The sequence below is a fragment of the Truncatella angustata genome (assembly GCF_020726525.1).
Source record: "Truncatella angustata strain MPI-SDFR-AT-0073 chromosome Unknown BKA67scaffold_7, whole genome shotgun sequence".
Taxonomy (NCBI): Eukaryota; Fungi; Ascomycota; class Sordariomycetes; order Amphisphaeriales; family Sporocadaceae; genus Truncatella; species Truncatella angustata.
The window spans coordinates 2,935,144-2,950,612 of NW_025763387.1; the positions used below are offsets into that span (position 1 = coordinate 2,935,144).

A 15,469-nucleotide genomic window follows, 5' to 3' on the forward strand; every position below is an offset into this window, starting at 1 on the left:
TCGTGGCCGTCCTCCTGACTTTCATCGATGCTGACTTTCATCGATAGTGACTTACAACTTCTTTTTTTGTTTTGTTTTTGTTTTTGTACCAAGCACGCAGCTTACACCGATAACCGAGGCTGTCCAAGGCCCGAGACAGCGTCAGTCCTGCTGCTGTGCTATCGGCTCCAAGCTGCCGCATTGCTGTGTGCTTTGTACTGCCACTCGTCATTTCAGTAAAAACAGCAAAAACAGCCTCGGTTAAAGTTGACTTCTAATCCAATCTTGCTTGTTAGTCCAATACATCGGACGAACACCATATCCGATCTACATAATATCGATTGCTTGGCACTCAATCAGAAGCGGACGCGACACATACCGCCAGAAATGCTTGGGGCCCAAGGAGCAACAAGGTTTCCTACGAGCCCCCGGACCATACCGCCAGACCTAGTATAGTCCCACTGCAGCCGCGGAGAGATTGCTGAAGAAACTCTACCCCACAAAAGCCACTTGATTGCTTCCATGACCCATACACATCAAATGACAAGCATGTTTGTACATAATTGAACTTTCAAGCCACCAGGATGTATCCGTCAAGATGACGACTTGTGGCACAGATCGCCGTTCTGGTCCTCAAGGAATGACATTGACCCGGGCCACGACGAAGAGTTCACCCCTAGCGGCGGAAAATAGCGGGAACAACTAATGGTCAATACTAGATACACCATTAATAAGTCCTTCGACTCCCTGTCCAGTCGCCATGACCGGCTCCCAGGACGACTAAACGGTCTTTCTGTGACCAATGCTCGAGATGCGCCTGTCATCCCTCGCGCTGGTGGCACTACTAGAAGCCGTGGCAATACTTGGCTCGCCTACAAAACCATCATGTTCACAGGCTGACCTCTCTGTCAAGATTGAGTCTGGTACCGTACACGGCATTGTCGATTCCGTCAATCCAGATGTCCGCCAGTTTTTGGGCATCCCATATGGAAAGCCCCCTGTCGACGATCTAAGATGGGCACCGCCCAAAGCAGTCGAGCCTTTCGGCGAGTTCAATGCGACTACGCCAGCTGCAAGCTGCATACAGTACCTCACAAGTCTTTCCAGCATCTGGATCAACGATGTTTTGCAGTTCAACCAGGGTGGTCTCAATGGCACCATCGGACCAATGTCCGAGGACTGCTTGACAATAAGCGTTTGGGCGCCCCGCGGTGCTAAAAAGCATCTCCCTGTGCTCTTATGGATCTACGGCGGCAGTTTCAAGACCGGCGGCGAGAATGTACCGTATCAGATTCCGACACAGTGGATCCAGCGGACTCAGGACCACATTGTTGTGACGTTCAACTATCGGGTCAACATCTTCGGATTCCCAAATGCAGCCGGCTTAGACGAAGCGAAGCAGAACTTGGGTCTGTTTGACCAGAGATTGGCTGTTGAATGGGTTAGGGATAATATCGCTGCGTTTGGCGGCGATGCCGATCGAATCGGTAAGGAGCATTTCCCTGAAATCCCTCTAATATTTGAAAACTCGTCAGCGGCAGAGGTCGAGGTTGTGCATGTTCTGAAATAACGTGGCATATTTATATTTTGTCCACATAGTATGTCATGGAATGTCCAAACTTCTCGCTGACTAGAATCGTAGGACTGTGGGGACAATCGGCTGGAGGAATCAGCGTGGCGTACTACAGCTATACGTACCCTGAAGATCCTATCGTATCTAGCCTGTTGATGGACTCCGGAAACGAGTATCTCGACATTCTTTCCTACGACACCCCTCATTCAAACTTCACCTTCCTAGCATCTCAGTTCGGTTGTGGTAGACTTGAGCCTGCAGAGGAGCTAGCTTGTATGAGAAAAGCTGATGCATACGCAATCGAGGAGTTCCTACATTCTTATACCGACAACGGCACCGAGCCTGCGGTTTCTTTTGCTCCCGTCATCGATGAAAAAACTGTATTCTCCGATTTTGAGGCTCGAGCTCTTAATGGTAGCGTGGCAGCGCTGGTGAGTTGCGTGTCCATGATACTACATTGGCTTGACTGACTGAATTGATCACAGCCCACAATACTGGGGTCCAACAGGGATGATGGTGTACCCTTTGTTCCATATGATCCTGATGGTGTAAATGCTACCCTAGCGTTCGCCGTTACGTTGCAATACTTCTTCTGTCCCGCTTACAAGAGTGCCAAGTAAGTAGACCCTATACACTGTCAACATTGACTGCTGCTGATGAATGATTTGAAGCAATCGTATTGCTGCCGGGGCTCCTGTGTTCCGGTATGAGTTTTCCGGAAATTTTAGCAACTTGTCGCCGAGACCGTGGATGGGCGCATGGCACAACTCTGAATTACCATTGTTATTTGGCACACACTCTGACTACCGCGGTCCTTCTACTACCTTGGAGAACGAGACCAGCGTTGTTTTGCAGGATGCATGGTTGTCTTTAGTTTCCGGTGGCGCTTTAGGGACGCTGGCGCAAGATTGGCCGTTGTATGACAGGAGTGCTGGCAGTCTGATAAGGGAATTTGGTAATGGTGTCGCTGTGCAGACCACGAATTTTCAGGAATGGGAGAGTCTTTGTCCTGAGGCATTTCAGGCTTAGAACAGATCAAATATTCTCTGCAACGATGGATATTAAGCAAGCCGGCTAATGTATGGTCTTGTGGACAGTGTTCGGGACAAAATACATTGAACTCTGAGGAACGTCGAAACACCTATAGTGGTGGGCAGAAATTATATCCTTCGTCTTGTAAGCAGAATGAGACCATCCGGTCACGACTTCTACCACATTGGCCATCAATTCAGATTAATCCAAGAGTAATGCTCGAAATTGCGATGCCCCAGAACGTACTTGTTATAACAGATACAGCAAGCATTGTCAGAGTTCCAGAGTCTTGCGATGTGTTATTGCCGGACGAGCTATCATTCTGCCCACCGCTGTATGGTGTCAGTCCATTTGCCGCTGCAGTGGCCCTCACAAGTTCTGCCAGACTTCCGTTGATGTGTTCTGGTGATCTCCAACCAGACCAGTCATGCGTGAGCAGTCCCCAGGGTTCATTTGCATCTTGGGCGTCTCGTCGAATGTAATAGCTCCCCGGCAAAGCCCATATCGTCCATCCAGCCTGCAGATCGGCTAGAAAGGTCTGGAGACAAGCAGCAAAAGTGCCTTGCCACGTCGTAGCATCCTGTTGAAAGCCGTATTCGGTCATCACGACAGGGAAAATATTGGGCGAGCCATCTTGCAGGGCCTGAAACCCACCCTGGAAGCGTTTTTGCTGGAGCACGGCACAATTATTGACCTCCGAACCCAAGATATTGGCATAGTTATGCAATTCCAGAACCAACTTGTCGGCTGGAAAATCCTCACGGTTGAAACTTGAAGACCCAGGGGTGAGCGCGGTTCTCTGCACCACCGGCTGGAGTGTTGTGTCTGAATCTAGGCCGGAGAGGAATATCAAAACCTATCCATTGACGGAGTTTATCGCTCGTACCCCTTCTTTAACGTACTTGTACCAGTCTTGCCAATTGTACGACTCGGAGAAGAGCTGCGAATCCAAGATCGGCTGGCGGAGCTCATTTCGCAAAGACATCGACATGAGGTTGGACCATTGTTTGCCCTGAGTGCTCTTTAGCATTACCAAGGGGGCAATGTGCATTGAGCCGACTTACGTGATCTGCCTTGTACGAAAGTCCGCGGGTCCAATTTCCCACTGGAAAGTAGGTATCTCCCCACCCTGTGTTTCTTAGCATCTAAGCACCCCATTACTTGTAAAGCGACTTACAAGTATTACCATCCACAGGAGTACAACACCATCCAGCTTTCTAGACATGGTTGTCTAAATGAATATAGATCTCGTGCTTCGCCGCTTCTGCAGCGACAGCGTCAAAAACCTGGTGAGCAGTGAGCTTTGAGTTCACATTTGTTCCGTTATATGAAAAGCCACAGGTTTGCGACTTACCTATAACCTGGTAGTATCATTCGTGAACGAAGGATTCTTTGAGAGCACCTTCTCGAAAACAGATGTTCCGTTCTCCTGCCCCAAAGCGTTGACGAAAGCCGCACTGATGGCAATATCGCGACCGCCATTCTCCTCGATCTGGTCGATCATTTCAATGGAGCAAGTCAAGCGGATAGAGTTCATGCCTATGCTCTTCACCATGGACACGACATCGGATACCGACTGGTATTGCAAACCCTCTGGGATCATGGTCTCTACATGGCCTGGCAAATTCACGCCAGCTTGGTGGGTTTTAGTATACTGTTACTAAGGGCTGGATCTCAGCACGTCAAACTCACCGTACGTGACAGCCAAACCGGATGCATCGGTGATCCATTTACCATTGGTGAGGAATGGTCCATTTAGCCATCCGGTGCGTGACACAGAGGAGGCTGCGGATAAATTGACTGGACAAAAAAATAAACAGGAACAAGCAGAGTCGCTGAAAATAAAACATTGCGATAATGGGCGTCAACGTCTTCCTTAGCCTAGTTGACTGCACGCATTCCGCGAATTACAGCAACTGCATTCATAGGAAACGTATGGATAGAAAATCTAGTCAATTGAATTCATTACGTCATCCGTGAAGATACTCTCAAAGGGTGTTGTACGGGCTTGGCTAAAGAAAAGCTCAAGAGATGATGCAAGTTTGAAGAAAGCTTAGGGCTGGCGTGCTGTCTTAGCGCTGAAGATTAGTGTAGGTGGCGGTTGGGTTGGGCTTACAGTAGTGGAGAGACTGAGGGAGATGGTCGTATTATATTAGTCTAGACTAGTCGTAGTTTCTCTAGAATTTGACATTACAATCAGCTGAATATCAATTCATGCGAAATATGGAAACATGGTTCTGATACTCGTCATTGCGGATCATGGATGGCAATTTCCGATGGCAGAAGGTCGGACAACGAGAATGAACCTTTCTCCAGTGGCAAACGTTCTAAACTGTCGCTGTCGATGTCACATAATCAGCCTCCGCACGGAACAACGATCTGACAACTACGCGCGTGCGGAATAGGTTTGTTGCGTGATTCTATATGTCATCCCACACAGAGCGTTGCGGAAATTTACTAGCTTGCCTTTCATTTGCCTTCCTAATTGCTACATATTCCGGAGGTGCTGGCTATTCTCATAACCAGCAATACCGACCGAGACCGAAGCTGCCATTCCTTACCGCCTGCGAAGTCTACCGAAACTGGCTATGACAGAGGCACAGAAGTCATTGATGATGAGTCTGACAGTTTGCACTTTTTGCAATTTGTGCCGTAAACACTCCGCCGCCAGTATCCCTGGAGAGAGCGTCGCAATCATCAGTCATCACACACATATTCAATGTCCAGATGCGCTGACTCGATCTGGCGGACCCGATAACCAGTATGTCAGGTTCGAATTGCTTGTGCAGCTACAGAGCGAGGTCCTTCCCGTGGGCTCAATAGAAATGCGGCATCTTCAGCGCAGCGTGGATACGGCACCTCTATAGTTATTAGTAACTGGAAAGCGTTGGAAACCTATACATATAACTGTTTGATATTGAAGATGCGTTTTGTACAGCGGCCAGCAGGTGTTTCAGGGAGGAATAAAGCGCGATGTTTGTGCTATCGTCTACGGACTTTGACACTGGAGACGTCTTTGGTTGTCCACCTGCATATATCGCCGATAAATTCCAGAAGATGATAACTTTTGTCATGATGGTGCTTGCTGAAGATTTGGCACAACACCTCGACAGGATCCTTCTTAGTTCGTACCTATTTTCAGCCAGAAAGTTCCTGCTCTGTTCTCTCGTGCTAGAATTTTGATGCTCATAAAGAACTTCACGCCTGTTCAATGCTTAGCATTACATGTTTGAATGTCAAATAAGTCATATCTGACAGTAAAGTTAGGTACTAAGTGTTGACTGCCAAATTGTGATGGAGGCCTAAGAACAAGTATCTTCTTCTTTTCCATTATGGCAGCGACAGATTTGACGTCCGGTAGCAGGACCGGAAGACAGGGTAAACAATAGAAACTTGGGGATTCCGGATTTGTCAATCAGTGGAGTAGTAGGTGGGAAGCTGATTTTGTATGATCCTTCGTAGTATGGTTCAGGCCTGCTACGTGAGATGCTAAGCTAAGGCCGACGTCGGTATCGAGGAATGTTAATTTCTCAGGAATTATCTGTCAAGGCCAAGAATTACTAGTTAGTGAAACACTCATCCGATTTCTAACAGTTGTTCGCTGTCAAAATTTCTTTTGACAAAGAAAGTGCTGAAGCACCCGCGAGTAGAGGCTCATTATTGACATGAAAACTCTAGCGAAGCATAAAATCGAGTCAACGATTTTATATAGGTAGATCGCTTCTTAAGCCACTTGACGGTGAGCCGCCCAGGAGAGAAGCTCGGCGATGTTGGAGCCATCGGTAGGCTTGTTCTGTACCAGGAGATGGTGATCGATTGTCGTGACGTGTGAGATCTCCTCTTATCGTCCCAACTTGGTATCGATCTCTGACCAATCTCGGGCATAAAACTCGACGCATGCTGGCGCAATTAGTCTTACGAAATTCAGCCATAAGTAAACCATTCACTATCAAAAAACCCGCCACTGCAGTCGCGTGTCCTGTCCCCAACATCTGCTATGTAGATATTACACACATTTGATTGTAAATAGTAAGCCCACGTTGAGTTGATGGATATGTCGACATCTGCAGCGCTCTTTGTGTCGACGTGGCAGCTGTCAATCCCAATAAAGTCGTACTCATGACTGGGCCCCAAGTTGTAAGCACCTTCAATCTAACGTTGGAGACAGGGCTGTTTATCATGTCTCTGGAGGCGACTTCCTTTGACGATTACCTGTGCGGAAGAGGTGCATAGTTGGGGATGTCGTAAGAAAGCAAACTTTCAAACTTCAAACTGCGGTGTTCAGAAGCCGCATAATTGATAAAGCACTTTGTAAACGTGCAAAATCGAAATCTGGTAAGTCCGGGCACAGAAGGGTTTTGAAGCGGCATAAACCAAAGACGAGGAAACGTATCGCTAACTTCACTATAGTAGATAGACGGGATTTGAGGTTTCTTCGATCTGTCACAAGTTTCACACCTAATAGGGAATTAGCCAGTGAGCCAACCATATTGTGAACTGCTCTGAGGAGCGACCGGCATAGCTACCATAAGTATAGCCTTTAGCTACATCACCTTCGCTGCTACGAGGGTGAAACTAAACGGTTTTAATAGCGGGACGAATCTTGCTATTTTGGTACACTAAATTTCCGGCGTTGAGGTAGTCCGACTCAATCTCCCTATAATTTAGGTCGTAAATGTATTTCATATGGCTAGGACTCTGTCACCAAGATGCGAAATTGTTTTATCGAACCAAAGTTCTGAGTAACACGAGTTTAGTACTAGGATGTAATCAGTAATCAGTAACCCTTAGGCTTAGATACCTTAACTAGCAAGAAGCTGCGGACTTTAGTAGGTTAGGTTAGATATCATGGGTGGGTATCGTAAACGGCCCAGCTTGTATGCAATTGTATCAGAGGAAATCGACTTGCAATTTGGAGTGCCTTAGGTAAGCTGTAAGCATTGTGACGTCACAGAAATACTGCGTGCAAGTTTGGGTGATTCATGGCAGCGTTGAAGTGTACATATAAGTCGTCGCCAGAATCAGACTGACTAACCTAACCTTAGTTAACTGAGGATTGGCAGATTGGGTCGTGCCGGTTCGGATGTGCTCACGGATGCCTGCGGAGCGGAAGACGGATAGTGGGCGGACACTGTGCCAATTGGCTGGCTTTTCATCCTTGAAGGTCCAATCACCCTAAGCCAGCAACGTCAGCGAACAGCTTAAGCTCAAATCATATTGCAATCAAAATGGCACACGGCATTGGCGGTCTGCAGGTCTGATAGTATATCGGAAGCATATAGCAGTCCCCTGAAGTAAAAAAGAATATAATAAGATTACATCTTTCTCCATCTACCATAATTTGTGTAGCCCTGTAAAGTATTCGTCCCATTACTCATACTTTTTTAGCAGAATAGCATGGCCCCTTCACGCATTGAAGACTCTAGCAGTGATCCTAGTGATCACAGTGACTTCAGCGATGACTGCGGCTGTACTGCAGGCCTTTCGCACAAGTCTCTTCGCAGCCCTGCTGTCGTAGATGGATCTTCTTTGTATCGTATAGATACTCACACCCATATCATGCCTTCCGAGCTTCCAGATCTTTCATCACATCCGATCAACTCCCCTTCCAGCCCCTGGTTAACTCTACGGCCGTCAAAGACAGGAGATGCTGATCAGATCGATATATATGTTGGGGGTGCCTTCTTCAGAACGGTGGAGCCAAATTGTATCCACGCAGAAACAAGACTAGTCGAAATGGACGCTGCCGGAGTTGACGTGCAGATACTGAGCACAGTACCTATTTTGTTCTTCTATGACGAGCCAGCGGAGCCAGTCACAGTACTTGCTAGAGCCCTAAATGATCACATCGCCCGTATTTGCTCGCAATATCCTACACGATTTGTGGGCCTGGCGACTGTGCCATTACAAGATGTGGCTGCATCTGTGGAAGAACTGAGACGGGCAAAATCTTTGGGTTTGAAGGGGGTTGAGATCGGAACGACTATTGGGGATGTCAACCTAGATGATCTAGCGCTTGAACCATTCTGGGCGGCTTGCGAGTCTCTGGACATGCCCGTCTTCGTTCATCCATTGGGATACTCGCTATCAAAAGAAAACAGTAAGAGGTGGGTCAAGTACTGGGGGTCGTGGCTAGTGGGTATGCCATCCGAAACAGCACTGTCTATCCTGGCTCTCACGTCGTCTGGAACATTACTCAGGCACCCGAAATTAAAACTCTGCTTTGCCCATGCCGGCGGCGCTTTCCCAGCACTCCTCGGACGGATTCAGCATGGCTACGACTGTCGACCAGACCTTTTGGCAGGCCAAGCTGGCGGAGTCAGTCCATCGGATCATATTACGAGGGGCGGGTTCTGGGTTGATTCTCTTGTCCACGATCCAGACCTTATGGAATACTTGTGCAAGAAGATCGGACCAGACCGAATTGTGATGGGAAGCGACTATCCATTTCCACTAGGTGGTATGTTAGCCTTGCACTTCGACTAGACCACTTACTAACAATGACTTAGAGGTTCCAGTTGCTGGCAAGATGCTATGCTCGGAGAAGAAACTAAACAGTTTCTTGACATGGATCGATAGGGCCAATATGTTGGCCGGGAATGCTATTGATCTTTTTAATCTTGGCCCTTCTTTCAGAAAACCATTTCAGAACCGGCTCAATGCTTTCACAGAAAAGAACAGCACGAGAGTGTTGAAAGATAAGTCGACAGCTGTGAGCGTACATGGGGCAGGGTCCTCGATACCAGTTTGATTGTAGTATCAGCTGCGTAGTACCAGGTGGATAAATGTACAATATTCCCCAGAAGAACGAGTAACAATTCGTCATTCACTTTACAGCAATTGTAATGCTATGCATAGAAACTGCTGCCCGCATCGAATGAAAAATCATATTGGCCATGAAGGTATATAACTGGCTCAATTACGCCGGAGGAAATTGCGGACAGTATCTTCGACAAAGTGAATATCATCGGATAACCCAGGGAGGTGAATGGTAAGGAATACGGACGCATGATGTGGAAGGCCTAAACCCGTATCTGCTCACGGACTAACCTCAGCAATTTGTGCCCACATGGCTGGGGGCTTCTAAGGCAAGCATTTTGAAACCAACACCATTTTTTGCTTTTAAGTCAAGCCCCAAAAGGCTATTGCCTTTGACGAATATCGTGCAGATGGGTATCCTACATAAATAGTTTGAAACATATTTCCTACATATGTTCAAGTACCAAAAGTTTGCGCGTGTGGACCTATGGGCTAGCTAGAAATTTCACGGACTGTGTAAGCGCCACGACAACATCTTGGCCCATCAGTTGCGCTAGTTGCCTCTCTTGATGAGTAGGATGACGAACTGCGCAATTCTATTGCAATGTTGGCTTTGCTGCTGAACATCATTGATCGACACTGTCTGGACCTGGGGTATAGTAATGGGAATAGCAACTAAAACGGAGAAGGCAGTGGCATGTCTGGAATCCATTTGTCAAGAAGACAACAATTTATGAACAAAAAATCCAGTATCGTTAACAACGGCAATCGGGGAACGAAGTGCCAACTCCTTGTTACAAGTAAAAGAACCACGGTTGAAAGTTGCACCAAAGACTCGATAGCATCCTTTCTTCGCTGTGTCGCCTGGATACGGGCGAACGATGTTTCCTCCCAAATTGTTGTCCTTCTTTTCCGGAGCTTGTGCGATATACCTCCAGACTCGGATGCAGTCTTCAACTGCCACGTTTGCAGTAGAGCCGAGATCCGCGTATCGGTTGTCTCAAGGTTGGCACGTCAAGCTCTCCGTCTCTACTCTTGTCGCCTGTTCAGGACCTTGATACTCGTGGGGCTTGCCGTCGTTTGAGCGAGGGCTCGCTTGCCAATGTCGATCTCGTTGCAAGGAGTTGTCAAGATCCACTTGAAGCTCGAGGGGTTCGAGGTCGCCAAACATCTGCTTCCACAGCATGGAGCAGCTGTTACTTCTTGCTGACAATTGCATTGCTGTGAGCATCAAGACCTCCACGTAGAACGCGGCGTTCAGCACTGATACTGAGGTGGTCCGGGGTTCGATGGTGTTCACGTTTGATGCGGGATCTGGACTACCGGAGTAATTCGAGAACTCTAAATTACTTCGGATGTTCTGGCATTGAATGAGAAACTTTCGAGCTTTTGCTCAAGGGATGCTCCGCTGAATACGAGGCTTTTATCTCGCGATTGTGAACGCCGATAGTCGTAGGCAAATTTGCGCAGCGGCTATACATTTCCACATCGCCAATTCACCTTCCGCGTGTGGCACTCGAGCCACGCCCGTCCCGTTTGCTGTCGCGCACGGGAGGAGATGGTGACATTTCGTGTTGGGGCAATATCTGCTGTCTATTGTTCTGCAGCAGCTGGAGGCTGAGTGTTGTATCCTGCTGTTGACTTTGTCCTGCGATAGTGCTTGTTGTGATTCGCGAGACAGCTTCTCTTGGTACGCTGTAAAGAATAACATAGCGTTGGAAGTACCCATAAAAGCCCCCCGTGGACATACGCCATGCTGCCTCCGGGGCGTGATGGCGTGATATAATAGTGGACAAAACACTATAAGCCGCTAGCTAACCTTAGCCTTGACTACTTCAATTAGTGCAAGATAATAACCAGAGCGCTGGAAGTATTCATGCGGCAGGATCCAGCAGCGAATTTAAGGTCTCATTACACTGATACGGATAATTGACGTGTCGTCTTGAATAGGTGCAGTTACCGTTTTGTAAAATCAATCAAATGCCAAATATCTACCCCCGTGAGTTCCGTTAATTGACTTGATATTAGGTACAGGCGCGCTTGTCGCCACTAGATGAGCCATAATCAAAGCAAGAACTCCGTCTTTATCTAAGCCCGAATGGAAGACCGTGGCAGCGGGACGCCAACCCCAGGACAGCCTTTGCCATAAATACCTCCACACGGAAGTGGGGACTGTAACAGTAGATTATCGGAGGCATGAATAGGATGCGAAATATTGTCATGATCTTGGCCATAGTTATATTCCCAGCATTTACAATCATAGTCGGAAACGTTTTTGCAACACAACGCTGCCTGGAAGGTTTGCCCCACCTGCCCAATTGTCGCACTGCTTGAAGGTGGCGCTGTTCGTCTGAGCACCTCATCCGGACCTGCAGTATCTTACCACAACATCCTTTGTTACTTGTCGCTCATTTTATGTAATACCATCCGCTGTCTCTAGTCGCTGTTTCTACCCAACCAAACCTGTTTAATCGATGCTCCCCAAAGAATGTTAGGCGTCCACGAGGCGATTGACCCTTCCACCTACAGCGAAGTTTACCCTGCAAACCCGAATTCTCGGATCAAGGAGATTGCGGATTTGATGACGGAATGGTACCAGCCTTTTATCGACATGATATATATCAAAGCTGAGCACGTCGTATTTCCGTCCCATCAATATCTGAAGTTAGACATAACAAAGCCAGCAGCGTACGGCCTCGCCAAAGATGTGGTCGATCTGAATCAAATGCTGCCGTATTACATCACCGAGCCAGAATGGAACTTTGGGTCTGACCATGGCGAGTTTTTGAGTTCATGGAGGACCTGAGAGGCCCGAACGCGGACTGGTGGTAAGGGCTCGTCGAGCCGACTTTTGGTATAGATGATCTATCTCCTTGATTTGGAAAAGAACTTCTTGCGGGTGATGGTGGCACAACGGACTGGGGCGACGAGAGTGGACCATACATACGCCCTTGGCACGCACCATTGAGCCAACTAGGCAATCATGGGAGTGTTATGGTGCTAGACACAAGAAACTGTGAGTGAATATAGCCACAAAAACTCTAAACGGTATTGACTGACATGACCCAGATCGTATGTGGCGCATCGGACAGCTAGACAGTCTTGGTAGTACCCAAGACCCTGCACTTCAGGGACAACCGTTCATGGGGTCAGGCTTAAAGAACATGAATGACCTAGAGGGGTATCCTTCCCGTGCTGCTCCTGAATTTATTCAAGACATGATCTCGCGCTTCCGCGGCCTGGAGTGGATACCTGGAGGCCTGTACGAAAGCGGCCGACAGTCTAGAGGACGAAGAAGATGTTGACTATTACAGTACCTACAAAGAACTGTAAAAGACTTGTGGTTGGCCGAAAAGATTTAAACCCATTATGTTTGATAAAGCTGCGCCTCGTCGGTGAGAAAAAGTTTAGTTACTGGAATTCTTCTCCAGATACCACGGAGAAAGAAAAGTTCTATGCTGCACTTAACTATCTATACAGCCCGATCATGTCCAATGCGGGAGAGATTATCCAGCAGCAGATCCATCTCGTGGATGCGACCTACAAATTACAAACCAAGTTGTACGCTGATAAATGGGAGGAAGAAAAACTTCAAGGTCAAATACTGATTACTGAGTGTAATCTTCAGCCTATGCAAGCATGGGACGAGAATCAAGCAAAACTGCGCGTCAACCTGGATTTTAGGACAACTGATCTTGCGGGTCTACGTACACGCACAGGTAGTTACGATGGTCCAGGTTGGTCTGGCGTATCGGACGTGGAGATACGCAGGCGTTACGAAGTGGAAGAGGCAGACGATAGAATTGCTACGACCTGAGCCTTTATGAATGCTAAGAATGCAGATGAGAGGGCTGAGAGGGAAGTCTGCAAAGCTAAGCAGGCTGCTATTGGATTGTCTAAGGAGGCTTGGAAAGCACTGGCTAAGGTTAACGAGAAATGGGAGAACGGCGATTGGAAAGACCGCTGGAGTATCCTGGGCAGCGGGACCACTATCATTGATGTGAGAACCCTGGTATGTGAGGATTCGAGCTGGCCAGAGTTGCAGAAGAGTATTGTGTATGCGTTGGAAAAGAATGAAGAACGATCCTGGAAGGGGAAGAGGCTATGGCGCAACGACGACGGGCGAGTTGCCATGGTGCTCGAATACTAAAAGTGCGTGAGAGTTGAACAGATCGCGCACCGTAAGCAAGGATATCTCACCAATAAAGTCCTGAAATCACAAACTTCAAACATACCTTTGGATACACGACTGCTCACATGAACTGCGATAAATTGTACTAACTGGTAGAAAATCTTCATTCGGGAACACACGTCAAGGACCGTTTATCTATGCTGACAAGACGTTTGTAGAAGCTTGTTCCAGGGACTGGACATGCGATAACCATGACTCATGCTCCCCAAACGAACCTCGGGTAAAAAGCGAAAGCACCACAGATGTTATCCTAAGGATGCAAAGATGTCACACTACTGGACAGTTATGTTTTGTCGCTAAGGTTAATTTAAAAGCAACGGGCGTATCCATGTAGCATGTGCTCGACCACGAAACAAAGATATGAGTATTAGCAACTCAGATAATCAGCTCTGCTTGAACGCCGTACATGGCGCTGTCCGAGCGCCAACAACAGGTGAATCAATCGTGAGTTGATCCCACTCATGAGCTACCAGAGCTGCATCGCGGCTCTTCAAGACTGCAGCATGAGTCCGCGGCCTCATTTCCGCCTCATATGCATCGATAGCTCTCTTCTGATCAACACCCCCGCTGTGAATCTTTTTAAGCTCGTCAACAAGTAAAGCAGCATCCAAGATACCGTGATTGGCGCCTTCGCCTCGATACATTGTCATTGCATGTGCTGCGTCACCCGCAAGAGTAACCCGCCCATTCCGGTTGTCCCAGTCGCGGCAGGGGAAATCACCGAGTCTGAGCGGCGTAGTATGGTCCGTATCGTCAGGTATATCCATGACTATGCTACGTAGAGGCTCCGCAAACTCTTTTGCTCGCGCTTTCATCATGGCGATGCGCTCAGGGTTTGTCTTTGGAATAGCGTCTGCAACAGGATCCCTCACAACCCATGAGATAATGACCAAGCAGTCGAAGGAGAGGCGGCCATCTGGCTCCGTGAAGCTTTCCTATTGTCTCTATCAGTCAATGGACAAAAGTAAGCATAAAGCGGCAACGAACCTGAACAGAGTACCAAAGAAAGTTCTGTGTCTTTGGATGCAACGCTTGGAACAACAAAGGATCTAGCGCCCGGACTGGAGCAGCTTGTTCAGGCGTGAAATGCCTGACAACGCCGATGAGGTGGACAGGAAGTTTGGTCAGCTCATGATCTTCAGGCATGAGAAACTTGCGCACGTTGCTGTTATTACCATCTGCGCCAACTAATATGGTGCCATCAACGTAGGTGCCATCCTGGAAATGTGCGCGGATTTCCCCGTCAACCTCATCAACGGCGGTGAGTTCCTTTCCTTCTTGTATGTTCAGCCCACTGGTGAGCACATCGCGTAACTTCTGGCGATGCAAGCGGAGTCGTCTTTTTGAGGGAGGAATTTTGAAGCGGGTCTCACTAGAAGCTCGTAATTAGAAGTGTCACATTGCGGAAATCAACATACCATGTCTCGGCATTCAGGAAGAGGAAATTCCCTTCATCCTTTTTGAGAGATGAGTCTACGACAGCCTTTAATATTATTAATTCGGGTTCACCACGCAAAAGACGAGCGGGCCTACATACTGTCGAAAGCTCTGAAGCTCGCTCCTTTCCAATCGTTCGTTCAAGAGCATCTAAAACCCAGTGCAGCGTCAAAGCCCAACCGTGCCTTCGATTCTCTGGACTAAGGTTAGCCATATCTGACTTCCCTCTCGTCAGGTAGCTACTCACCGTCGATATCTTTCTCGAAGACAGTGTATGGAATGCCATTCTCGCGGCAGCCTTGAGCGATGGTAAGCCCTACAATGCCACCGCCGGCGATCAAGACATGCATCGGTTTCTGCTTGGTCGAGTTTAACAAATAGAAACACATAGGATCCAACGATTCTTCGAATGTGCGCATAACGTAAACGATCAATTTGACCTATTGTTGCAAGCGTTGTTAGGTTGTCATTGTCGGGCTTGCCACCTAAGTGTAATC

General features: G+C 47.9%; 6 protein-coding genes across 6 annotated transcripts; 3 read left to right on the forward strand and 3 right to left on the reverse strand.

Moving 5' to 3' along the window:
- Positions 1-781: 781 nt before the first annotated feature.
- On the forward strand, positions 782-2,581 carry BKA67DRAFT_539171 (acetylcholinesterase; the record flags this gene model as incomplete). Its single annotated transcript, XM_046100590.1, has 4 exons — positions 782-1,466; positions 1,622-1,983; positions 2,038-2,168; positions 2,224-2,581. The coding sequence occupies 4 exons, from the start codon at positions 782-784 to the stop codon at positions 2,579-2,581; spliced, it is 1,536 nt and encodes a 511-aa protein (XP_045955688.1).
- A 320-nt stretch (positions 2,582-2,901) lies between these two features.
- Positions 2,902-5,298, reverse strand: BKA67DRAFT_594419 (glycoside hydrolase superfamily; the record flags this gene model as incomplete). Its single annotated transcript, XM_046105048.1, has 8 exons — positions 2,902-2,916; positions 2,958-3,440; positions 3,471-3,596; positions 3,649-3,713; positions 3,762-3,801; positions 3,987-4,219; positions 4,277-4,369; positions 5,211-5,298. The coding sequence occupies 8 exons, from the start codon at positions 5,296-5,298 to the stop codon at positions 2,902-2,904; spliced, it is 1,143 nt and encodes a 380-aa protein (XP_045955689.1).
- A 2,845-nt stretch (positions 5,299-8,143) lies between these two features.
- BKA67DRAFT_522697 (uncharacterized protein) lies at positions 8,144-9,335 on the forward strand (the record flags this gene model as incomplete). Its single annotated transcript, XM_046098400.1, has 2 exons — positions 8,144-9,044; positions 9,094-9,335. The coding sequence occupies 2 exons, from the start codon at positions 8,144-8,146 to the stop codon at positions 9,333-9,335; spliced, it is 1,143 nt and encodes a 380-aa protein (XP_045955690.1).
- A 1,008-nt stretch (positions 9,336-10,343) lies between these two features.
- On the reverse strand, positions 10,344-11,098 carry BKA67DRAFT_539175 (uncharacterized protein; the record flags this gene model as incomplete). Its single annotated transcript, XM_046100591.1, has 3 exons — positions 10,344-10,662; positions 10,844-11,038; positions 11,094-11,098. 3 exons carry the CDS (start codon positions 11,096-11,098, stop codon positions 10,344-10,346), a joined length of 519 nt encoding a protein of 172 aa, XP_045955691.1.
- A 733-nt stretch (positions 11,099-11,831) lies between these two features.
- Positions 11,832-13,493, forward strand: BKA67DRAFT_662099 (uncharacterized protein; the record flags this gene model as incomplete). The annotated part of the gene is made up of 5 exons (XM_046107940.1): positions 11,832-12,132; positions 12,231-12,359; positions 12,413-12,605; positions 12,824-13,080; positions 13,186-13,493. The coding sequence occupies 5 exons, from the start codon at positions 11,832-11,834 to the stop codon at positions 13,491-13,493; spliced, it is 1,188 nt and encodes a 395-aa protein (XP_045955692.1).
- A 425-nt stretch (positions 13,494-13,918) lies between these two features.
- Positions 13,919-15,361, reverse strand: BKA67DRAFT_521779 (uncharacterized protein; the record flags this gene model as incomplete). The annotated part of the gene is made up of 5 exons (XM_046098311.1): positions 13,919-14,470; positions 14,523-14,907; positions 14,954-15,018; positions 15,073-15,167; positions 15,220-15,361. 5 exons carry the CDS (start codon positions 15,359-15,361, stop codon positions 13,919-13,921), a joined length of 1,239 nt encoding a protein of 412 aa, XP_045955693.1.
- Positions 15,362-15,469: the final 108 nt, after the last annotated feature.